Source organism: Plectropomus leopardus, chromosome 23, assembly GCF_008729295.1.
Source record: "Plectropomus leopardus isolate mb chromosome 23, YSFRI_Pleo_2.0, whole genome shotgun sequence".
Lineage (NCBI taxonomy): Eukaryota > Metazoa > Chordata > Actinopteri > Perciformes > Serranidae > Plectropomus > Plectropomus leopardus.
In genome coordinates, this window is record NC_056485.1 from 12,163,001 (window position 1) to 12,189,171 (window position 26,171).

General features: G+C 37.2%; 1 protein-coding gene across 2 annotated transcripts; it reads right to left on the reverse strand.

The window, feature by feature from the left end:
* Positions 1 to 11,650: 11,650 nt before the first annotated feature.
* On the reverse strand, positions 11,651 to 25,631 carry LOC121962188 (tetratricopeptide repeat protein 31-like). Of its 2 annotated transcripts, none has more exons than XM_042512403.1 (18): positions 25,465 to 25,631; positions 25,257 to 25,279; positions 23,202 to 23,268; positions 22,843 to 23,072; positions 22,637 to 22,717; positions 22,481 to 22,549; positions 22,201 to 22,386; positions 21,426 to 21,596; positions 21,233 to 21,296; positions 20,517 to 20,607; positions 20,288 to 20,429; positions 19,300 to 19,404; positions 18,539 to 18,638; positions 17,885 to 18,128; positions 14,978 to 15,052; positions 14,756 to 14,858; positions 13,863 to 13,978; positions 11,651 to 12,617 (listed from the first exon to the last, which is right to left on the reverse strand). In XM_042512403.1, exons 1-18 carry the CDS (start codon positions 25,487 to 25,489, stop codon positions 12,536 to 12,538), a joined length of 1,974 nt encoding a protein of 657 aa, XP_042368337.1. In that variant the 5' UTR covers positions 25,490 to 25,631; the 3' UTR covers positions 11,651 to 12,535. The 2 variants fall into 2 exon arrangements, with proteins under 2 accessions (XP_042368337.1, XP_042368336.1); XM_042512402.1 differs by having other exon boundaries at positions 14,978 to 15,055.
* Positions 25,632 to 26,171: the final 540 nt, after the last annotated feature.

A 26,171-nucleotide genomic window follows, 5' to 3' on the forward strand; every position in this document is an offset into this window, starting at 1 on the left:
AAAACAGCATAATTTGGCATGTCGAAAAAAAATCTGACCAAAAAATCCAAGGCTATAGTAAGGCAAAATGTCAAAATTTGGACACGTCCCAAAAACTGCTAAAAAAACAGCTGGAAACAGCTTAGAATAGCCTGCCAAGACACGCCATAGCAAAGAAAGTTGCAAAAAAAGCCCAAAAACAGCATAATTTGGCATGTCGAAAATCTGACCAAAAATCCAAGGCTATAGTAAGGCAAAAATGTCAAAATTTGGCACGTCCCAAAAAAAACTAAAAAAAAAACAGCTGAAAAACAGCTTAGAATAGCCTGCCAAGACACGCCATAGCAAAGAAAGTTGCAAAAAAAAAAAGCCCAAAACAGCATAATTTGGCATGTCGAAAAAAATCTGACCAAAAATCCAAGGCTATAGTAAGGCAAAAAAAATGTCAAAATTTGGCCCACGTCCCAAAAACTGCTAAAAAAACAGCTGGAAACAGCTTAGAATAGCCTGCCAAGACACGCCATAGCAAAGAAAGTTGCAAAAAAAAAGCAAAAAACAGCATAATTTGGCATGTCGAAAAATCTGACCGAAAATCCAAGGCTATAGTAAGGCAAAAATGTCAAAATTGGACACGTCCCAAAAACTGCTAAAAAAAACAGCTGGAAACAGCTTAGAATAGCCTGCCAAGACACGCCATAGCAAAGAAAGTTGCAAAAAAAAAAGCCCAAAACAGCATAATTTGGCATGTTCGAAAAAATCTGACCTGAAAAAATCCAGGGCTATAGTAAGGCAAAAATGTCAAAATTTGGCCACGTCCCAAAAAACTGCTAAAAAAACAGCTGGAAACAGCTTAGAATAGCCTGCCAAGACACGCCATAGCAAAGAAAGTTGCAAAAAAAAAAAAAGCCCAAAACAGCATAATTTGGCATGTCGAAAAAATCTGACAAAAAAAAAAATCCAAGGCTATAGTAAGGCAAAAATGTCAAAATTTGACACGTCCCCAAAAACTGCTAAAAACAGCTGGAAACAGCTTAGAATAGCCTGCCAAGACACGCCATAGCAAAGAAAGTTGCAAAAAAAAGCCAAAAAAACAGCATAATTTGGCATGTCGAAAAAATCTGACCAAAAAAAATCCAAGGCTATAGTAAGGCAAAAATGTCAAAATTTGGCACGTCCCAAAAAAAAACTGAAAAAAAACAGCTAAAAAAACAGCTTAGAAATAGCCTGCCAAGACACGCCATAGCAAAGAAAGTTGCAAAAAAAAAAGCCCAAAAAGCACAATTGCATGTCGAAAAAAATCTGACCGAAAATCCAAGGCTATAGTAAGGCAAAATGTCAAAATTTGGCACGTCCCAAAAACTGCTAAAAAAAACAGCTGGAAACAGCTTAGAATAGCCTGCCAAGACACGCCATAGCAAAGAAAGTTGCAAAAAAAAAAAGCCCAAAAACAGCATAATTTGGCATGAAAAAAAAATCTGAAAAAAAATCCAAGGCTATAGTAAGGCAAAAAAAATGTCAAAATTGGACACGTCCCAAAAAAAACTGCTAAAAACAGCTAAAAAACAGCTTAGAATAGCCTGCCAAGACACGCCATAGCAAAGCAAAGAAAGTTGCAAAAAAAAAAAAAGCCCAAAAAAACAGCATAATTTGGCATGTCGAAAAATCTGACCAAAAATCCAAGGCTATAGTAAGGCAAAATGTCAAAATTTGCCACGTCCCAAAAACTGCTAAAAAACAGCTGAAAAACAGCTTAGAATAGCCTGCCAAGACACGCCATAGCAAAGAAAGTTGCAAAAAGCCAAAAACAGCATAATTTGGCATGTCGAAAATCTGACCAAAAAATCCAAGGCTATAGTAAGGCAAAAAAATGTCAAAATTTGACACGTCCAAAAAAAAAAACTGCTAAAAAACAGCTGGAAACAGCTTAGAATAGCCTGCCAAGACACGCCATAGCAAAGAAAGTTGCAAAAAAAAAAGCCCAAAAAAAACAGCAAATTTGGCATGTCGAAAAAATCTGACCAAAAAATCCAAGGCTATAGTAAGGCAAAATGTCAAAATTTGACACGTCCCAAAAACTGCTAAAAAAACAGCTGGAAAACAGCTTAAAATAGCCTGCCAAGAGACACGCCATAGCAAAGAAAGTTGCAAAAAAAAGCCCAAAACAGCATAATTTGGCATGTCGAAAAAATCTGACGAAAAAAATCCAAGGCTATAGTAAGGCAAAAATGTCAAAATTTGGCACGTCCCAAAAACTGCTAAAAACAGCTGGAAAACAGCTTAGAATAGCCTGCCAAGACACGCCATAGCATAAAAAGAAAGTTGCAAAAAAAAAAAAGCCCAAAAACAGCACAATTTGGCAAAAAAAAAAATCTGACCAAAAAAAAAATCCAAGGCTATAGTAAGGCAAAAATGTCAAAATTTGACACGTCCCAAAAAAAACTGCTAAAAAAAACAGCTGGAAACAGCTTAGAATAGCCTGCCAAGACACGCCATAGCAAAGAAAGTTGCAAAAAAAAAGCCCAAAACAGCATAATTTGGCATGTCGAAAAAATCTGACAAAAAAAAAATCCAAGGCTATAGTAAGGCAAAAATGTCAAAATTTGACACGTCCAAAAACTGCTGCTAAAAAACAGCTGGAAAACAGCTTAGAATAGCCTGCCAAGACACGCATAGCAAAGAAAGTTGCAAAAAAAAAAAAAAAAACAGCATAATTTGGCATGTCGAAAAAAATCTGACAAAAAATCCAAGGCTATAGTAAGGCAAAAATGTCAAAATTTGGCCACGTCAAAAAAAAACTGTCCCAAAAACTGCTAAAAACAGCTGGAAACAGCTTAGCTTAGAATAGCCTGCCAAGACACGCCATAGCAAAGAAAGTTGCAAAAAAAGCCAAAAAAAACAGCACAATTTGGCATGTCGAAAAAATCTGACAAAAAATCCAAGGCTATAGTAAGGTAAAAAATGTCAAAATTTGACACGTCCCAAAAAAAACTGCTAAAAAAACAGCTGGAAACAGCTTAGAATAGCCTGCCAAGACACGCCATAGCAAAGAAAGTTGCAAAAAAAAAGCCCAAAACAGCACAATTTGGCATGTCGAAAATCTGACAAAAAAAATCCAAGGCTATAGTAAGGCAAAAATGTCAAAATTTGGCACGTCCCAAAAACTGCTAAAAAAAACAGCTGGAAACAGCTTAGAATAGCCTGCCAAGACACGCCATAGCAAAGAAAGTTGCAAAAAAAAAAGCCCAAAACAGCACAATTTGGCATGTCGAAAATCTGACAAAAAAATCCAAGGCTATAGTAAGGCAAAAATGTCAAAATTTGGCACGTCCCAAAAACTGCTAAAAAAAACAGCTGGAAACAGCTTAGAATAGCCTGCCAAGACACGCCATAGCAAAGAAAGTTGCAAAAAAAAAAGCCAAAAAACAGCACAATTTGGCATGTCGAAAAAATCTGACCAAAAAAAAATCCAAGGCTATAGTAAGGCAAAATGTCAAAATTTGCCACGTCCCAAAAAAAACTGAAAAAAAACAGCTGAAAACAGCTTAGAATAGCCTGCCAAGACACGCCATAGCAAAGAAAGTTGCAAAAAAAGCCCAAAACAGCACAATTTGGCATGTCGAAAAAATCTGACTGAAAAAAATCCAAGGCTATAGTAAGGCAAAAATGTCAAAATTTGACACGTCCCAAAAACTGCTGAAAAAAAAAAGCTGGAAACAGCTTAGAATAGCCTGCCAAGACACGCCATAGCAAAGAAAGTTGCAAAAAGTTGCAAAAAAAAAAGCCAAAAAAACAGCACAATTTGGCATGTCGAAAATCTGACCGAAAATCCAAGGCTATAGTAAGGCAAAATGTCAAAAATTTGGCCACGTCCCAAAAACTGCTAAAAACAGCTGGAAAACAGCTTAGAATAGCCTGCCAAGACACGCCATAGCAAAAAGAAAGTTGCAAAAAAAAGCCCAAAAAACAGCATAATTTGGCATGTCGAAAAATCTGACAAAAAAAAAAATCCAAGGCTATAGTAAGGCAAAATGTCAAAATTTGCCACGTCCCAAAAACTAAAAAAAAAACAGCTGGAAACAGCTTAGAATAGCCTGCCAAGACACGCCATAGCAAAGAAAGTTGCAAAAAAAAAAAGCCCAAAAAACAGCACAATTTGGCATGTCGAAAAATCTGACAAAAAAAAAATCCAAGGCTATAGTAAGGCAAAATGTCAAAAAAAATTTGCCACGTCCCAAAAACTGCTAAAAAACAGCTGGAAAACAGCTTAGAATAGCCTGCCTGCAAGACACGCCATAGCAAAGAAAGTTGCAAAAAAAAGCCCAAAACAGCACAATTTGGCATGTCGAAAAAATCTGACCAAAAATCCAAAGGCTATAGTAAGGCAAAAATGTCAAAAATTGGACACGTCCCAAAAACTGCTGAAAAAAACAGCTGGAAACAGCTTAGAATAGCCTGCCAAGACACGCCATAGCAAAGAAAGTTGCAAAAAAAAAAGCCCAAAACAGCACAATTTGGCATGTCGAAAAAAAAATCTGACCAAAAATCCAAGGCTATAGTAAGGCAAAAAAATGTCAAAATTTGGCACACGTCCCAAAAACTGCTAAAAACAGCTGGAAACAGCTTAGAATAGCCTGCCAAGACACGCCATAGCAAAGAAAGTTGCAAAAAAAAAGCCAAAAAAACAGCATAATTTGGCATGTCGAAAATCTGACCAAAAAAAATCCAAGGCTATAGTAAGGCAAAAATGTCAAAATTTGCCACGTCCCAAAAAAAACTGCTAAAAAAAACAGCTGAAAACAGCTTAGAATAGCCTGCCAAGACACGCCATAGCAAAGAAAGTGCAAAAAAAAAAAGCCCAAAAAAACAGCATAATTTGGCATGTCGAAAAAATCTGACCAAAAATCCAAGGCTATAGTAAGGCAAAATGTCAAAATTTGACACGTCCAAAAAAACTGCTAAAAAAACAGCTGGAAAACAGCTTAGAATAGCCTGCCAAGACACGCCATAGCAAAGAAAGTTGCAAAAAAAGCCCAAAACAGCACAATTTGGCATGTCGAAAAATCTGACAAAAAAATCCAAGGCTATAGTAAGGCAAAAATGTCAAAATTTGGCACGTCCCAAAAACTGCTAAAAAAAAACAGCTGGAAACAGCTTAGAATAGCCTGCCAAGACACGCCATAGCAAAGAAAGTTGCAAAAAAAAAAAAAGCAAAAACAGCACAATTTGGCATGTCGAAAAATCTGACCAAAAAAAAAATCCAAGGCTATAGTAAGGCAAAAATGTCAAAATTTGCACGTCCCAAAAACTGCTGAAAAAAACAGCTGGAAACAGCTTAGAATAGCCTGCCAAGACACGCCATAGCAAAGAAAGTTGCAAAAAAAGCCCAAAAACAGCATAATTTGGCATGTCGAAAAAAAATCTGAAAAAAAATCCAAGGCTATAGTAAGGCAAAATGTCAAAATTGGCCCCACGTCCCAAAAACTGCTAAAAAAACAGCTGGAAACAGCTTAGAATAGCCTGCCAAGACACGCCATAGCAAAGAAAGTTGCAAAAAAAGCCAAAAAAACAGCACAATTTGGCATGTCGAAAAAAAATCTGACCAAAAATCCAAGGCTATAGTAAGGCAAAAATGTCAAAATTTGGCCACGTCCCAAAAACTGCTAAAAAAACAGCTGGAAACAGCTTAGAATAGCCTGCCAAGACACGCCATAGCAAAGAAAGTTGCAAAAAAAAAAAAGCCAAAAAAACAGCATAATTTGGCATGTCGAAAAAATCTGACCAAAAATCCAAGGCTATAGTAAGGCAAAAATGTCAAAATTTGGACACGTCCCAAAAACTGCTTAAAAAACAGCTGAAAACAGCTTAGAATAGCCTGCCAAGACACGCCATAGCAAAGAAAGTTGCAAAAAAAAAGCCCAAAAAAACAGCACAATTTGGCATGTCGAAAAAATCTGACCAAAAAAATCCAAGGCTATAGTAAGGCAAAAATGTCAAAATTTGCACGTCCCAAAAAAACTGCTAAAAAACAGCTGGAAACAGCTTAGAATAGCCTGCCAAGACACGCCATAGCAAAGAAAGTTGCAAAAAAAAAAAAAAAAAACAGCACAATTTGGCATGTCGAAAAAATCTGACCAAAAATCCAAGGCTATAGTAAGGCAAAAAATGTCAAAATTTGGCCACGTCCCAAAAAAAAACTGCTAAAAACAGCTGGAAACAGCTTAGAATAGCCTGCCAAGACACGCCATAGCAAAGAAAGTTGCAAAAAAAGCCAAAAAACAGCACAATTTGGCATGTCGAAAAAATCTGAAAAAAAATCCAAGGCTATAGTAAGGCAAAAATGTCAAAATTTGCCACGTCCCAAAAAAACTGCTAAAAACAGCTGGAAACAGCTTAGAATAGCCTGCCAAGACACGCCATAGCAAAGAAAGTTGCAAAAAAAGCCCAAAAAACAGCACAATTTGGCATGTCGAAAATCTGACCAAAAAAAAAATCCAAGGCTATAGTAAGGCAAAATGTCAAAATTTGCCACGTCCCAAAAACTGCTAAAAACAGCTGGAAAACAGCTTAGAATAGCCTGCCAAGACACGCCATAGCAAAGAAAGTTGCAAAAAAAGCCCAAAACAGCACAATTTGGCATGTCGAAAAAATCTGACAAAAAAATCCAAGGCTATAGTAAGGCAAAATGTCAAAATTTGGCCACGTCCCAAAAACTGCTAAAAACAGCTGGAAACAGCTTAGAATAGCCTGCCAAGACACGCCATAGCAAAGAAAGTTGCAAAAAAAGCCCAAAAAACAGCACAATTTGGCATGTCGAAAATCTGACCTGAAAAAATCCAAGGCTATAGTAAGGCAAAATGTCAAAATTTGGACACGTCCCAAAAACTGCTAAAAACCTGGAAAACAGCTTAGAATAGCCTGCCAAGACACGCCATAGCAAAGAAAGTTGCAAAAAAAGCCCAAAACAGCATAATTTGGCATGTCGAAAAAAAATCTGACCAAAAAATCCAAGGCTATAGTAAGGCAAAATGTCAAAATTGGACACGTCCCAAAAACTGCTAAAAAACAGCTGGAAACAGCTTAGAATAGCCTGCCAAGACACGCCATAGCAAAGAAAGTTGCAAAAAAAGCCCAAAACAGCACAATTTGGCATGTCGAAAATCTGACCAAAAATCCAAGGCTATAGTAAGGCAAAAAATGTCAAAATTTGACACGTCCCAAAAACTGCTGAAAAAAAAACAGCAAAAAACAGCTTAGAATAGCCTGCCAAGACACGCCATAGCAAAGAAAGTTGCAAAAAAAAGCCCAAAAAAACAGCACAATTTGGCATGTCGAAAATCTGACAAAAAATCCAAGGCTATAGTAAGGCAAAATGTCAAAATTTGACACGTCCCAAAAAAAACTGCTAAAAAAACAGCTGGAAACAGCTTAGAATAGCCTGCCAAGACACGCCATAGCAAAGAAAGTTGCAAAAAAAGCCCAAAACAGCACAATTTGGCATGTCGAAAAATCTGACCGAAAATCCAAGGCTATAGTAAGGCAAAATGTCAAAATTTGGCACGTCCCAAAAACTGCTAAAAAAAAACAGCTGGAAAACAGCTTAGAATAGCCTGCCAAGACACGCCATAGCAAAGAAAGTTGCAAAAAAAAAGCCCAAAACAGCACAATTTGGCATGTCGAAAATCTGACCAAAAATCCAAGGCTATAGTAAGGCAAAATGTCAAAATTTGCCACGTCCCAAAAACTGCTAAAAAAAACAGCTGGAAACAGCTTAGAATAGCCTGCCAAGACACGCCATAGCAAAGAAAGTTGCAAAAAAAAAGCCCAAAACAGCATAATTTGGCATGTCGAAAAAAATCTGACCGAAAATCCAAGGCTATAGTAAGGCAAAATGTCCAAAAATTTGACACGTCCCAAAAACTGCTAAAAACAGCTGGAAACAGCTTAGAATAGCCTGCCAAGACACGCCATAGCAAAGAAAGTTGCAAAAAAAAAAAGCCAAAAACAGCACAATTTGGCATGTCGAAAATCTGACCGAAAATCCAAGGCTATAGTAAGGCAAAATGTCAAAATTTGGCCACGTCCCAAAAACTGCTAAAAACAGCTGGAAAACAGCTTAGAAATAGCCTGCCAAGACACGCCATAGCAAAGAAAGTTGCAAAAAAAAAGCCCAAAACAGCACAATTTGGCATGTCGAAAATCTGACCAAAAATCCAAGGCTATAGTAAGGCAAAATGTCAAAATTTGACACGTCCCAAAAACTGCTAAAAAAAAACAGCTGGAAACAGCTTAGAATAGCCTGCCAAGACACGCCATAGCAAAGAAAGTTGCAAAAAAAAAGCCCAAAAAACAGCACAATTTGGCATGTCGAAAATCTGACCGAAAATCCAAGGCTATAGTAAGGCAAAAATGTCAAAATTGGCCACGTCCCAAAAACTGCTAAAAACAGCTGGAAACAGCTTAGAATAGCCTGCCAAGACACGCCATAGCAAAGAAAGTTGCAAAAAAAAAAAGCCAAAAAACAGCACAATTTGGCATGTCGAAAATCTGACCAAAAAATCCAAGGCTATAGTAAGGCAAAATGTCAAAATTTGCCACGTCCCAAAAAACTGCTAAAAACAGCTGGAAACAGCTTAGAATAGCCTGCCAAGACACGCCATAGCAAAGAAAGTTGCAAAAAAAGCCCAAAACAGCACAATTTGGCATGTCGAAAATCTGACCAAAAAAATCCAAGGCTATAGTAAGGCAAAATGTCAAAAAATTTGCCACGTCCCAAAAAACTGCTAAAAACAGCTGGAAAACAGCTTAGAATAGCCTGCCAAGACACGCCATAGCAAAGAAAGTTGCAAAAAAAAAAAAGCCCAAAACAGCACAATTTGGCATGTCGAAAAAATCTGACGCCATAGCAAAGAAAGTTGCAAAATCCAAGGTGTCAAAATTTGCCACCTCCCAAAAACTGCTGAAAACAGCTTAGAATAGCCTGCCAAGACACAGCAAAGAAAGTTGCAAAAAGACAGTAAGATAAAAAATGTCAAAATTCACAAAAAAAATCACAGTATAATTATAAGTCACAGCAAAGTATTTTGGAAAAAAAAAATCTAAAAAGTTATAAAAACAAACAGCTTTGAATTTAATTTTTTTTCTTTAAGTCATAAAAATTTGAAACTATGAAGTAACTCTCGAGCTTCACAGGAATTCAGATTCGATTTTAATTAATAGTATCAGCTACAGTTGGCAATTTCAGTGGACAATTTAGGATTGTAATGTGGACGTGGGAATTGACAGATTATTTTGTGTTCTCATTTCCTGTACGACTCTCAGGTTTATGCTGGCTTTGTAATTTGGCACTCAGTCATAAAAACTTTGAAAAACCTACTCAAGTTTTTATAATTAGGCTCTGTGACAATAAGTGATTGAACATTAGTGTGCTGACTCAGAGCCACCCTTTCAAATTTGTATTTCACACGTTTGATAATAACCGGAGACACTGAGTCGGACCTGAATTAGGCTCAAGCTTGTGCTCGTGTTTTTGCCAATTGTTTGCCTTGACGAGTCACCTAATTAACACTGAGACAAAAGGTGGTTCTGCAGAGTTGCATGACTCGAGGGCTTTTTAGAAAGTTGCATCAAATCTCCAAATAACTCTCACCCCTACACCAGCAATGATACACAAACTCCATATTAAGCAAGTAGGTTGGCAGGTAAAAGATGGAGTAAAAATTCAATAATCAGTTCACTTTAGGGAGTTGAATGTTTTTGCTGCTGGCTAAATACCTCCAGTTTTGAATTTCTTATAGTGCTGAAACATTAATTTTTTTCCAACGGGCCACAGATGCTTTAAACCTCAGAGGTCGTGGCTGTTTTGGATTCATGCCTTTAGATGCATATTGTTTTAAAAACAAAGTGGATGAGTTTAATCATAGAAGAAAAAAAAGTGCCTGTGTCACACTATGTGGACCAGACCACACTGGAGTCATCAGGTTCACATGAAATGGGTGTCGAGTTGGGCTTCATTTGTGAAAATAATAATTTCATTTTCAGCATGGAAAGAGCATTAATTAGTTAGTGGGGATTATACCTTATTTATGATCTAATCTCAGTTGAGCTTTGAAGCAATAGGAAAGGGTTACATGCAAGTTAATTTGGATTTATGTCGTTAAAATTACTAATTTGTGTCAGAAATGTTACTTTTAAATTTCACTTTACCTTCAGTGAGACAAAACTATAACATTCCTGTAGCTTAATTTGGTTTATTCAAAAATGTTACAAACCGTTATCTTCAGATGCTAGCTATCTCTTCAAGGTAAAGGAGTGTAATTTAGGTGTAGCCATACTGTTTGGAAGCCTGTCTTAAGTCTTATACTATTTTAATGATATCACTCTCACTCCACAGACTGCCTCATGGCTAACGTTGCATCATTAAAAGCTGCACTAACAGGTAAACCTTCCAGATGTTTAGGGAAGAAATGTCTTAAATACGTCTTATTTAAATGTTTCCATGCATGTTCTTATGTGCCTCTGTATAAATTGTTTACTGTCCATCATGTATTGTCTCCCAATTATAAGCGCAGTGGTAGCCTTAGTGCTGTTAGATAATGCAGGCTATATAGTCGCCCAAATAATGAGGTGAACATTGTCAAAATTGAGGCTGCAGGGAAATGTTATTAGCACAAAGTACACCTAAAGCGTAGAGTATATGACAGCACTGCTCTTCATTAGATCAGTTTAAAGTTAAGCTTTAGAGACCTTAAACATCAAATTACAGTGATGATGAGCATTAATACGGCTTGTTGTTTTGTTTCAGGTGCTGCTGAAGTCAGAAAAGCAGCGTGTGCAGCTCAGGACTTCATCTTAATAAAGATATCAACCAATCTTACTGTGCCATAATAGTAAGTTGATATTGATTTATCATAAAGTTGTGCTGGAATAATTATTTTTCACACCGCAATATCTACAGTATCTGAAAGAGTCTCCGAGTTCAATACTGAGCTTGTGCTGCCATCTGTTGGCTTGTAGACCTCAAAAATTCAGTCATCTTAAATTATTTTTTGCTTTAACGATTACAGCCTGAGCAAGAAGGGTAACTGTCTGCAGGGTCCACTGTAAGTCAATTAGTTTGCAAGAATATAATTAACAGCAAAAAATAGTAAATAATTGTTGAAAAAGACATTCCTATAAAATAAAATGTTAAGCATTATTTTGTAGAGGGGCCCAGTGTCAAAATCTAATGTTAATACTGTCCTAAATCAAACTTTACAGGGTTCCTGCAGCTTAAGGCAAGTGGGATATAAGTCTTTTTTTAAATGCCACTTGGAGTAAAATTTAAGACAAATTTTACAAAAACTAAAATTAAAATCCAACATAAAATGTCTTTGCATTTTCAAGGCTTCAAAATTATTGCTTTTAGAGGTTTTAATACCAATTTAATGCCTTTTAAGACTTAAAGGTTATATTCTAATTTACCATGCTTTATTATCTGAAGTTTTGGAGATTTAGCCAATTACCATTCCCACTGCAACATTTACCAGCTGCTATTCCTGTATTTAAGATGTAGAACTAAAATGTTTACCTCAAGGAAATTAACTAAAAATTCATTATATACATCAGTGCTTCTATTTCTGGAGCCCCTTAGTGGTTTAAGACCATATTGAAATAACGAGTTTGGAAGTCAATATAGGAAAAACAATCTTTAATTCTTGAATTAAGAAAACAAACTCCACAATATTTAATGAATGCATCTCAATAAAAAAAATAAGTCAGGCCACAAATAACCACTGATGAACTGTAAAGTCATTTTATGAATTACGGATTAAAATTACAAACAGCCATTGTGAGGTTTTGTTTAAAGCAAGACATAATACAAGTGCAACTTTTATGAGTGAATAATGAATAATAATCTGAATATAATCACTTAAGGCCATAAATGTGAGGCTCTTGTAATATATAATAAGATTTAAATCACTAATAAGTACACCAATAACCATTCCTGCACCTGTGTGTTAATCAACTGCAAATAAATGACTTAATTATTTTAGAGCGTATGTGATACTTGACTCTGGGGCCTAATGCTAATACCATCATTTAGGACTGAAAATGTCTCAACAGCATTAAACATATTTACGGCACTTGGTCATGTACTATATTTTAAACACCTTGCCATCATTTTGCTCAGCTGTGATATGCACCTTTACTGCAGACTGTTGAACTGACACTTAAAATATAATAATGTATAATACCAATGTCGACCTCCAGTATATCTGTCAGGCTTTAACAATCTTGCCATAAATAAGCACTGGTTAATATCCTGAATCATCAGCTGACGTATACATTTTAGTCAAAAACTATAAAAGGTCACGTGTTTAGATCAGTAGCAGTATTTTCAGTGTTAATACTTCAACTGCATCTTAAAAAAAATAACCCTTGGTTTCTGTGGCCCACTAAAAAATACTGGTTATACTTAAAACCCTGTAGATACTTGCGATTAATCTGCACTGGACAAAGTGATTCTGCATTTATTGTGAAGGACAGTGGGACCTGTTCAGAAGCATTCTGTGTCCTTTCAGTACTTGTGGTTGCCTCTGAAGTCTGGGACGTGTCTGTGAGGGTGGACAGGTCTTCGGCCTCCAGCGTAATCGTTCTGCCTGCAACCAGGTGAGAGATGTATCATTTACACTCAGTTTGCAGGGTTTATTTCTACACCTAACCGACACTAAGGCAGTTCACATGGTGCTTTTACACCTGACTTATCTGGTGTAAAAGCACCCTAAATCCCACCTTTATCAAGGTTACAGTCATAACGCTCTGAGGTGTTGATTCACTGATCATTTTGGAGGATGTAGTTTGTGGTGCTGTCAACCTCGAGTTTATAACTATCAGAAAGCATTATGAATACCTTAATAATGCATAGATTTTTGTCGTCTGAACCATATGTTGGTTTCTGTCCAGACTGTTGTTGCGCTCTGCGAGTGGAGCATGGATCAGCTCAGCATTTTAAACACTCTGGATTTTACATCAGCGTTGTTTGTTGAGATAAAAGACCCTTTGCAATCGCATTTCAAACCACCTCCAAATGATCAGATCTGCATTTTTTTTTAACATAGTTCCCACTTCCAACCCTCCAGTCTCCACAGGTTAGCCAACGTTAGCCTTGACCACTGCGCACAACCTGGCGGGTTCTGGGGGGAGCCAGCTAGTGGCGCCGCTCATTCAGTGAATGCAGCTGGTGACAATGTCCTATTGACAGGATGGCGTTGCTGTGGAAACATTGTACCGCTCTCCCCTCCCTCCATATGGCCTGGATGAGAAAGCGACTACATTTCGAGCCGCAAAATCCTTTTAGCGTTGTTAACTATGTTAGCACCATGAGTGGCGCTAACAACATAGTTAACAATGCTAAAAGGGTTTTGCGACACAAAATTGAGTCACTAACTCACGGAGGCCATACGAAGGGAGGGGAGACCGGTACAATGTGTCCAGCGGTAATCACAGAATGATGCAGCTAGCTCGCTCCCACCAGATCTGGATGGTGTGCAGTGAGGTAAGCCGAAGAGTAGCTAAATTAATCTATGAAGAGATGTACATAACCGGTCACAAATATTCTCTGGGATTAACATCCCTTATTCATGTAAGAACAGCAATTTCTGGTGTTGGTAGTTATGTGCTGTAACTATTTCTTGAACAGCTGTAAAGCACAAGAGCGTCCTGGAGTCTTGTTAGCGTGAGCTAGCACAGAAGTGCAGCACAGATGGAAAAAATGTTCGTCAAGAATTAGTTACAGTACACAACTGCCCCAATCATCGTCAGTCTGTATGGTAAGCTAACCACGTCTCGACTCCAGAGCGGCGTCAACCTTCTCATCTGATTTCAGACATGTTTGAACTACTCACCTCATATTCTCATCCTGCAGGTCTTCGGCTTTGAGGGCAGATCTGGAAATACCCATTCCTGGAGGAATCCTGTCCGGATACCTCACAGCGATCTTCATGCCGTTCAGCTCGTAACCCTGAAGACGGGAACAAAAAAGAAAGATTTAAATGAGGGAAACTGACACAATGTGTTGGCAGAAACCTAATTGTACAGATGTAGGAGGTGGAGCAATAATTTGTATTTGTTCAGATCTAAATTCAATAAATAAAAAAACTGAGCAGACCTTATTTTGACTAATGCACTAGGTATTTTGTAGCGGTTGAGTAACTAGAATACACTAAATGTTACACTGCTTATGCAAAACAAGAGATTGTGGCTTTCTGATGAGTTGCACAAATTTTTGGACACAAACTTTCAACTCAGTATCAGTCATATGCTCGTTTTGATTTTATGCAACTACCGACATACTAAACTATGACTTTTTATTCTTTTTTGGATGGCATTTTATACTGTGACGTTTTTGTGCAATCCTGGACAACATACTTTAGTATGACTTTTTTTTTTTACGTTGTTTTGGCTATTTTGGGTGACGTTACTATACAATGTGTTTTTCAATACTTTTTTGGACAACATACTAACTGACCTTTGAAGTTTCTTTTGTTCGCCATTCATCAATCCTGAAGCTCTGTAGCTCAGAAATGGTATTTTGAAAAGCCCCAATTCATACTCTCACTGTTGTACAGATAACTGACCTCATGATATCATCAATAGGAGGACACTGGCAACGTGCACTATACAATTAATGTGAAATGTCTGCCGCCCACTTACAATATGCATGAACTGCAACTAAACTGGTCAGTCTGACTGATGGGCTTAACTTCCGATGTGACTACGGAGCTCAGGGTGTACTTACATGCAAGCGTCGGATTGCTTCATCACAATGCTCTTGTTTTGTAAAGTTTACGAAGGCACATCGTCTGTAAATCAGAAGCTTCACACTATAGACGACCCCGACCCTGCAAGAGGAGATCAGTGTGAGTCATGACAGATTATTCACCTTAACTATCTGACAACAAAGGTTGAACAGTACAAAGAACATTAAAAAAAATTAAAAACCATGTTTGGTGTCTCTTACTTGTTAAACACATTGGTTATCATGGACTCTGTTACTGGGTGTGTCAAGTTTCCCACCCAAACTGGAAACAGCTCCCTGCTGAAACAAAGTATTGACTAAATGAGCATGTTTGAAAGGAAATTAAGGTGACATACAATGTGTGACAAAACCTAGCCAGACATCCCCACTGCCATATTATAAGAAACCATATTGTAGGTAAATAAACACCATCTTCATAAAGTTTGCTGCATGAAAGCACCCAATGATTTTCTGCTCTCTGAATAAACTGTCTAATTACTGGAGAAGCAATACCAATAACCATGAGTATACTGCCTGTAGAGTACTTAATCAAGCATGTCCAATACGAGAACTAATCATCCAATTAACCTTCATTTATACCGGCTAATATTGGTATCCGTAATGTTAAGTAATAAACACGTTAAGTATTGATTCACAGGCAAAGTTTAAATATTTCTGTTATGCTGAACCGTAGTGGGTAACTTTTATAAAAACAACTAATATTTACTGAAGATGCCACAGTATTCACAAAGTAGCACATGGGACAGACAACTGTGGAAATACCAAATTTCAGGATCCTCTGCCTAAATGTAGGGCTTTTGATGAATCTACCACAGCTAAAGCAAAAACCACTAGGGGTGATAATGATTAAATTTACCATCAATTCATTGGTTTTGAGGAATTTGATCAAATATAAAATGTAGTTAATCAAATACATATCTGATATATAAACAGTGTGTTGACTGCTATTCTATTCTAGCTATCAGTATAATGGTGTATTTTGAAAGCATATTTTAATGACTGGCATTGCAAAAAAGGGTGCAGTGTAACTTTATGACAGTTTCATCTTGTGGTCTTGATAAAAAACACATTGGATAATGTGCGAGCTAACACTGGAAAATGAAATGGGCAAAGCAAAGCATTATTCAGTTATATTCAAGGGGTTTCATATGTCTTTATCTGTTTTTCAGGCTACAGAGTCAGAGAATGCACAATATGTTTTTCAGTACTTTGATTGAGGGATTGAGAGAGAAAAAAACATATTTGGTATTGTTTGGTATAAGCAAAGAAAATGTTTTTCTTTTTTAAATTATGATTAATCAGTAAATTGTTAATGTCACCAACGATTTCTGAAGGAAAGTGGGTTTTTTTTAGAGTTGCAAATTTTAGGCAATCAGAGCTGTGGATCTTAAACAGCTGTCAGTCACGTCAAACTGTCAAACCAGGCAGAGATCCTCAAATACAACATCTGAGGCAAGACATAGGCAATGCCTCAGCAGAGTCTGAGACTCTTTTTATGAATATCATATAAACAATAGCCAACACAATGCATATTCCAGTTTGTTTCCAAAATATTCTGTTAATTCTGTCTTAATGTTTTTGAATGTCACAACAGTGGAAACCCTGTAGGAAATAATGGCACAGGAACATCTTTTTTTTTTATGTCTCATGTACTACTGTGTGGATATAGTGCAGTTTAGCAGAAGTTCTTTTTATTTAAGTTACCATCTACAGCTTTCAGGATTAGCTGCCCCACTTCAAGGGTCATTTTTTTCTGCCTGTGTTGAGTGGGGATGAATCGAAGCAGACAGCCAGAGGGCACGGTTCACTCAACATCATCAGTAATGATCCCCCCACGTACAAACAGGTGACATTTTACACTTCACACAGGACAAGCAGTGATAATGCAGGCATCATGGAAGATTTCCCTCAAAAACATGGGCAGAAGGCAATGAGCAACTTAAGAAATGACCTAGAAATAAGCAAGAAATTAGTAAATAAGTCCATGAATATTACCTGAAAACCCCAAAACAAACATATAAAGATGATAAGTAAAAAAAAACAAAACAAAACAGGGAAATTACCTGGAAAAAAAGCAAAAAATATACATTTTTAAAATATTAAATTGTGATGATTCAAAACACAGCTTTCTAAATCTAAAAAAAATCTTAAAATTTGCAGTACATTTCTTGCCAAGATTCTCATTGCCTTTCCCACCGTGTCTCTGAAGGAAATGAAACCAATTTGCTCAGGGTTCAAAGGTTTAAAAACTTGTGAAAGGCGTGCAAATGCAGCTAAAATAAGTGATAACAATCCAGGTTTCAAAGGGTTGACCAAGTATCATACAACAAGCGGAGAACCGGATCTGTTTTCTAAACCACATAATAATGCATTGCAGAGTTCTTACTAGGGCTGGGAAACATGGACAAAAAACTAAATTGTGTTTTTTTTCCCCCAAGCTTTGTTCTGATTTATTTGGTGACGTGCAACTCGACTAAGACATGATTGTAACATCACAAGACTCATTAAGACTCCATGAGCAAGAAGGTTTAGCATCTGCACCAGCTGCAAGCCTCTCTCTGCTAAGCATACTCAACACACACAGGTATCACAAACAGCTGTGCACTGATCACTACCAGATGTTTCAACTAAGTAGGGAACAAACCTCCACTTTAATTATCAGTTTCTGCAGAGATGGAATAGAAAAGTCCGCACACTAATTCATCTCCTCCTGTTTGTGTTTCCTGATGATACATTAGCTGGATATCTGCAGAAAACTGGCTCCAGCAGTTTATGAGACTGTCACTTATGTTGACATTCAACTCATTATACAAAAAGAAAAATTCTAATTAATTCGATACATCGGCCAGCCCTCAATGCCAAATTAAAGTTAATAACTGCTACTATCACTGATCTAACTGCTGACAGAGAACAAGAGACGTGTGAAAACTTCATCTTGCCAAATGTAAGCTCAGAGATAACTATGGATAATTAAGACCAAGAAATGGACAGTGTGGCAAATACTCAATTCTTAGAAACCTAACTCAAAGTTTGACGTGACCATAATTTTAAAATCATCAATGAAATGGGAGCTTTCAAACAGTGTTGTGTGACTGAATCTGTACTCACTGTGGTGGGTGGCTGTCTTCACTGTTGGTCTTCATGGCCTGGTTAGAAACTGGCTTTGGTTGACTCTGGACATTCGACATATTATGGACTGGGCCTAAAGGTTTGTTCTTAAATGCTGTTTTTGGTGCATTCATGGACTGAGGAGGAGGATGAGGAGCGGGGACTGTGTTGGCTGAAAGGACTGGAGAGACTCCGCTGACATTTACTACTTGAGCCGGTTGGAGAGGGCCATTCTGAAAAGCTCCTAGAAACAAAGACAAGGTTTAAAAAATGAATTAGTGTACTAATAGTGTAGTGAAAATCCAATTTTATGCATCCCTACTTTAAGTAATCTGAGGGTGTCAGTGGCAAAAACAAGCACTTTTAATGAACATAAATTAACGGTGATGGTCACTAACTCAACACTGGAACAATTTCAAAAGTTGTCACTTAGACACAAAAACAAGAGACAACGGGGCGCAGTTTGAAAACAAACTCTTCTTTTAAGTAACAAATAATGCATGGGCTAATACAAGCTGGTGTTTCCTGGCACTGTGCTCTCATCTTCTGCACAGGTAAGCAAAGAGAAAACAACACGAGTTTCATTCTCTCAGATGCACGGCAGCATTTAAATCTAAAACCTGTTGGTAACATCACAGAGCGGTAGACACTCACCTGGTCGATGGTTTAATTTGGTCAGCACCTCTAGCGCCTTTTCTACGGTCCCGTGAATAATTAAAGCATTTGAGCTCTGCTCCCGAGTGAAACCATACTCCTGCGACAAAACAGAATTCCAGGTTAAAACCCCTTTACTGAATGATTATTGATCAATTTGCCTGCAATACTCAAGACATCACCGTGTCTTCACCGTGAACAATAATCGGGGTCATTTTCTCAGTTTGCTTTATTATTATTTTCATAAAAGCATCCATTTAGTTTGCATCTACAAAAAAAGAAAACATTTTTTTAATTTATCATCTGATTGGATGTGGTATACGTGTTGTTGGTTCCTCCATCCTTTCGTGCGTGACCGTTATTTGGGAAGCATTCTGTTAATTATTTAAAAGTCAATTATTGACAATTATTATGAGATGTTACACCACCATGTCAAAAACATAAAATAAATTCCTGTTTCTTTTTTGCATTCTTAAGACTTTTGACAGATCTATTTAAGTCATTTTAACACCAATTAAGGCCTTAGTTTAAGATGAATGAATTCAATGCCTTTTAAGACTTTTTAAGGCTCCGTGGGAACCCTGTTTTTGTGTGATGCCGGCAAGTCTTAAATATACTTCAATAAAACAACTTATCTGAAACACATTGTGTTTTTGTTCAAAATGCAACAAATGAATGTGATTTCAAACTTAAAAAAAAAAAATCCCAGCTACCTCCCCCACTGGTGACTACACACAAACACGTGTATTACTGTCACGCACCATTAGTTGTGTTATCTGCACCCGCATCAGCTCCTGAGCAGCTTCTGCACATGAAGTGTCCAGCTTGAGAACCTCCTTGAAGGCCCGGGCAGCCTCCTCATACCTCTGGAAGAAGAAGAGAAGAAGAAAAAGAGAAAATAATGCCGGTCAGAAACTGCAGCACTAAATCCAAGTTCAGGCTCATTGAATGTCATGCTGCTGAGGCTAATCAGCCCAGTTATTAATGTTTACAGCAACAGCTAGTCAAAACAAGTCTGAGTAAATAATGTGACCCTGTGCAGCTCAATGACACTCAAAATTAATTCAGTGGTGTTGCAACAACGCCAAAGTGATCGCAAAGTCATCTTAACCTGAAATACTGGGGGCAGACACAACAATGTAAACACTGATGAAAAATGAGTTTAACTCAGAAGTAAGTCACAGCTGCAAAAACTAAAACGGTGGATCATATTTAGGGGCTCGAACACTTTGATACATTCTATCATTTCAACATAATGGGGAAAAGGCTACATTGAGTACATTTAAATGGACAAAATAGTCTGTTTTCTAGCCCTTATTTTCAAAAAGACACATTCCCTCTTAGCTATTTATTTACATGCTAAAAACAAAGAATATTCCACTAATATTCCTGTTTAATATGCAGCAATGCATACTCAAGTTAATGTTTTTTAAAACATCAAAATACAGAAAAGTGGAACAGCTTCTCTGCATCAAAACAGGATTTTTTTCAAGTTTTCTATTGGTGGTGAACTCGTTGGATTCTGCAAACTCACTTTTCACTGTTCCCATTAAAAAAATATTTTGCATGTAAAAAAACATGGCAGTGGGCTCGAGCACTCGGAGCTTGTAATTTTCTATAACTGAAATTGGGTAATACATTTTGATTATTTAGTTTTCCCTCAAGCTCATATCCCACACATCAACAGAGACTCAACTACTACATGACATTTAGATCAGGAAACATATGGGTGGTGCAGATTGTATTTACCTTTAGTCCTGCCAAAGCTCTGCCCTTCCTGAACAGACCTTTAACCCAGCCAGGCCACATGCTGAGAGACAACTCTGCATCAGTCAGCGCCTTCTCATATTCTTGCATCTTTTCAAAACAGAAAGAACGATTGCCAAACAATCTGCGACAGAAATAACAGTTAAAATATTGCATACACACACAAAAAAACTGTCTTGACTTTAAATGAAGTAAAGTGACGTGTTCTTACTTAAACTCTGTAGGGTTGTACTTTATTGCATCTGTAAAATACTTCACAGCCATATTAAAGTCTCCAGCACTTGCAAACTTATTTCCAATAACTACAGAAGGAAAAAGGAAAGGACTTCAGTTAAAACTAATCTCACTGGCATAATTCATAAATAAATATTTATCCACTCTAGTTAGGGCTGGGTGATAAATAAATTTTATCTATTCTTTTGAGTTTGAGGTTTTAGGGCAATTTTTTTTAAATTGCAGATCTCGATTTTCTTCTCTGAAGAATCAATTAATCAATCCCAATCAATGGTATGTGCTACCAAGCTGCAAGTGTTGATGTCATTTTACTCCACTACAACAGACCTACGGTCCAGTCATATGAACACAACAAATACAATTATTTATTGACATGGAACAAATGCTGAGCGAATTGGTCATTTTCAGTATTCTACTGTTTCAACTGCAAAACTTAACAATATGCAATACTGACTTGAAGCTCTCTACATTTTCCAGTTTGCCTTTGTTTATTTTTATTGCTAAAATAAAAGCAAAACATGTTTTGAGTCATTTCTTTGTCATTTGAAGATTGTTTTTAAGAGAAAATAATATCGTTTAAAATTGTAAATCCAGTTTGGTGTTGAAAAAAAAACAGAGATCTTATATTTAGGCCATATCGCCCAGCCCTAAGTCAAGTCTATCGAGTTTGAACATGAAATGGATAAAACGTACCTGCAAGATCAGTACTTATTTTAATATTTTCTTCATGACTGTGGGTGACAGAAGCAGCAGAGGCCTGTTCAGACAGCAAGAAAGAAATGAGATGAGCTATTTGATCCCAAACACCAAAATGCAAGAGCCAGGTAATGACATCAATCTGTAGTCACTGATTCTCATTATCTGACTTCAATGTAAGATACTTCACCTGCTTCTCAACCTCTGGGACTTCATTAAGTTTGTCAGGGACGGTTTTAGGTTCTTCTTTGACCGGGGTCTTCTTCTTCTCTCTCTTCTCAGGCTTGGGCTTCTTCTCTAATTTACGTTTGGCTATAAGAGCAGCTTTACTCACAAACGTGCTTGTCATGTCAAGTTCCTCCTGAAAAATAAAAATAAAAGGGAACCGAGACACAATTCGTCACCTTACTAAGTGGTTTAGTCTTACAGAGTGGAATTTAATTTGGGGAATCAAGGATCATCTTTGTAAAAGTTTAAAAAATGCATGTATTAAATTTTATATACAAAAATGTTATAAGACAATTTGGAATTACTTTAAGCAATTGTGGATGCATGGTTTACATTAAAAATGGCCCTGGACAAGGTTTGAATAAAACACAAATACCAAAATGCCATATATCCAATGCCAATACCAAATTTCCTCAATTTTCTCAAATCTCTGTGTACCAGGGACAAGGACAGTAGTCCAATTAAAAGGCCTTATCCAGTTATAACTGTAGCTCCACTTATCTGTGCATGTGAACATACTGACATACTGAGTGTTTGTGTAATTACTCTCACTGCCAACTCTCAAAGTTTCACACTCCAGCTTTGAGCGTGCAAACTAAACTACAGAAATACCAATATACTACACAAAAACACTGAGGTAAATGCACCATCAATTCTTTTTTTTTAAACAAATCTCTCTCTCTGCACAACACTCTCGAAATGACAGGAGTATAATCTCATATAAGAGAACTTGGTACCTCACAGTCGCCCAAGTCATTCTTGGTGACGCTATCTTCATCACTGGATTCGTCTTCACTACTGTCACTGCTGTCTATATCTTTAGCTGAAGCCAACTGTTTAACACTGACACCTGTATTGTTTTTGGATTCATCGTTTGCTGGTTTGCTTTCCTCTGCTTTAGACTGCTGTGCATCATCTTTTTCCTGTAACAACAACACAAAAAAAGTTAAAGCTTGCAGCTTAATCATTTTTTGGTCAAGGCTCGTATTTGCAATGAAGTTGATGACTGATCATTACCTCGGTGTATCTTTTAGGGTTCTGTTTTTCCTTCTCCAACTTCTCAAGCCGTTTTCTTTCCTTCCGGTTCTGCAGGACAAGAATACACATAATGACGCTGAATTTACATCGTTTTTACTCATAACTATTAAAACTCATGGGAGATGCTGATTTTACCTGTTTCTTAAGTCTCTTCCTCTCAGCCTTTTCTTTACTTTTTTTCTCTTCTTCTAATAATCTGGCTTTTCTTTCAGAGTCCTGTAAGAGTTGCAAAAAACATTGTGTGGATTTAAACCACTTATACAGCAGAATACTGCAGAATCACTTCACATCTGAGGAAAGCCGTCCATTTGACAAGATGGACAAAAGAAAAGTGTACTTACACTCTCCTTTGTCGTAACTTTTACAGAAGACGGGCTGGGAACCTCACAGGAAGAGGTGTAGTAATGCATTGGAGGGACACAAACAGAATGGGGCCGTGTATGGTTCCCACCTAATCCTCTATCACGACTGTCAGAGAGCCCTGGGTATCCACGGATATGGTTACGATCGTGTGCCCAGCTGTCAGCTCTATAACCATCCTCGTCTGAATCATTGTCGTAATTCATATTCGCTAGGAGAAAGAACATTTTAAAAGTTTCAATTCCTGAAAAAATGCCAGACAAAGATTGATGCAATTTCACAAATAAATCAATAAAAACACTCATGTGTGCTGCAGATGTGTAAAGTCATATCTTCTTACCAATAAGGCCAAGTCTGACTATCCTTTGAAAACCAGAACGATTCTCAAACAAATCCACGACCCTTTGCTGGACAAAAGAAAGAGAAATGTTAACGTCAGGTCCACATAATTTCTAACAACCATCAGATGAGCTCAGCACCTCCAGGCTTGAAACATTAATTGTCCCCAACTTAACTTATATTTAGGCCACATTATACTCTAAACAACAGAGAGGCTGGTGCGTCCCACAGGCTGTCCAAAGCTGTGTGCCAATGCCCGTATTGAAGGTGACCTCGAGTTGCACTGATTAAACACTCAGCACAGCATCCTTTTGTTTCACTTTCCTTTCCATGTGGAACACCAACTCACCAGATCTACGTCAGTGAACCACTTTCCTTGCACTGGCACAAAAATTGCAGCAGAGGAGTCATTAAATAGGCAATCATGTTAAAAACATGTCTACTAAAATATGAGACGAAGCCTCAGGAAGTGAAACAATACAGCACATGAACAAAGTCAGGATAAGGTTTTTGTTTATTAGGGCAAAGTTGCATTTAAGACTTTAAAACTTTTTATTTTACAATTATCAACACCGAAGGACAGCTTTGCCGAAATGTTTATTTTAACACAAAACATGTCACTTTTTGTTAGATTATTGATTTTTTTTTGAGTGGAACACACAGTCTCTCACAATATACTATATGATTAACACAATATTGGTTAATTAAGCAAGATAACTTTGGTTTTCATTCACCTTATGATAGCAGGACAATCGTACACTTTGTAGACATGCTGTGTAGGCAAAACTAATTTGTTTTTATAAAAAGACCGTAAACCAGCAAACTAATGTTAACCTTACAACAGATGTTTCCTGCAAGATAGCAGACATGGCCACCGCACAGAGGCATAAAGTTGACAGTGAGGACTGCCACTTTCAGGAACGGTGGCAAGTTAAGTGCTTTTTTTACTTAATATGTATATGATGCAACTGGCCCCCAGGTATTTTCACATTATCTAATGAGGACCCGATTCAAAAAGTTTGGAGTCTCCTGCTTTAAGGCACAGTACTGGTGCAAAAGTCTTAGCCCACCAGAGATCCTTTGTATTAGCAAAGTTGTAATGAGAATGTATATTATACATACATAAACATGCCAATAATATTGGGCTTTGGGAATATCTTGACTCAAACATGTTGTAAATACATCAGAGGATTAGTATTGTAAATCTCATATTGTCTGCCCAAAAGAGTTCAATACATGCTATGTGGAAAGGGAGGTCACTTTAACTACATGCAACATTAGTTCTTTTATTCTGAAATATTTGCGTTTTTAAGACTGTTTACATATTTTCTGGTAGATTTAGATTACTTAATAAATATTTATGATCACAATAATATCATTTAAATAAATAAGTTTAAGGTGGCCTGAGACTTCTAAAAAGTATTGTATCACTTGTGTTCCTAAGGTTCAAATCAGAAATGCCCAAAGACTTAAACATATGACCATCAAAAAGGACACGGTGCAAATACATAACGGGTTATGTGCAACAATGACAGCTGATGTTTCACAAAATTCCTGGGAAAAAATATTAATGCCAGTGTCGTAATTCACTGTAAACAGCTAGCTGTTGATATCAGCGCAACTTTTTAAAAGAAATGTTCTTATAAATCCTAGTTTTTAAATCAGTGCAAGTGTCAGAGGCATATGAGACGTTGAAAAGCTATCTTCTCTGTGTTATAACACCGTTTGGCCCATGATTTTGCATGAAAAGCAGCGGTGACTACGCACTTCTTAATGCAGAATATAAACAGGAAGAGAGTGTGTGCATCGTTGGGTGTCTCCAAACAAGCATTAGCCAATAAGGCTGGTCAAAGTTTAGTATGACGAATCATTTCAGCTGTCAAGTACAGTATGCACGGTTCCTGCTGCTACATTGAGGTCACGTCCCTACGATTAAAGCAGTATCACATCTAAGTTAGCGTTTATCGCCACAACGAAGTGCCAACATGTGGGCGCTACCATGAAATAACTAATGTGTTTGCCCAAAAGCTACATGTAGAATAAAAGGTGTACTTACAACCATGTGAATATCTGTAAACTCTGGAAAAGAGGAGAAACAAACAAAAAACAATGTTACATCATGTTATAACAGCATCAAAGCGAACCAGGTTCTCTAGTATTGTTGATTTATCAGTTGCGTTTGTTAGCAAACTCCCCGCTAGGAGGAGCGAGCTAGCTTGTTAGCTAAACTAGCCACAAACTTCCTTCAATAGTCATTTTCTCACCTGTCTCGTCTCTAAATATTTCCATCTTTGGTAACACGGGCCCTCCGATAGCCTCATAAAGTTATAAATTCGAGTCAATTGCACAAAAAGGTGCATTTATTAACGCTAATGTTAGTAGCGTTCAACTTTTGCCGAGAGCATGTTTGCGCGCTCTCAACTAGTCTGTGTGAACAGACGGACGATGGTACGCATGCGCGCTAGACCCCGGCAGAGGAGCCTCTGCTGCCCCCTGCTGGGCGGAATAATGAAGACACAGGACCAATTGATTTTGCACATATATTGTTAAATTTTATTTTTATTTCCTACGAATAGCTCTTTACTGGGTTTTTATATGCTTTTTGACATGTCTCTCATACCGGTGGGACATTTAGCCGTTTGAAACCTGGGCAAATTGGCTTGATTTCTTTCAAAAACGTGGGAAGAAGGCAATGAGCAAATTGAGAAGAAATGACACAGAAATCAGCCAAAAACAAAAATTAACACAAAGTAAAAAAAAAAAAAAAAAGTGCAAGAAAATTATATGAAAACTTGCACACAAAAATAACATCCTTTTACCCAGTTGAACAAATAAATAGACAATGGAATAATAATTGCTGACAGATGAATTAAGTCTAAGTGTCTATTAATATTTATATTATTATTTTTATTATTAATACTACTACAACTCCTAATAATAAAAACAACACTTATTTTTATGATACCTTCTA

Coding starts and splice junctions, on each gene's coding strand:
- LOC121962188 (XM_042512402.1), bottom strand. CDS start 25,489: ATGGAAATATTTAGAGACGAGACAG. Junction 23,073..23,201: donor AGTCAGACTTGGCCTTATTG/GTAAGAAGATAT, acceptor TCTTTCTCCTAG/CGAATATGAATTACGACAAT. Junction 21,297..21,425: donor TCCCAGAGGTTGAGAAGCAG/GTGAAGTATCTT, acceptor CTGTCTGAACAG/GCCTCTGCTGCTTCTGTCAC.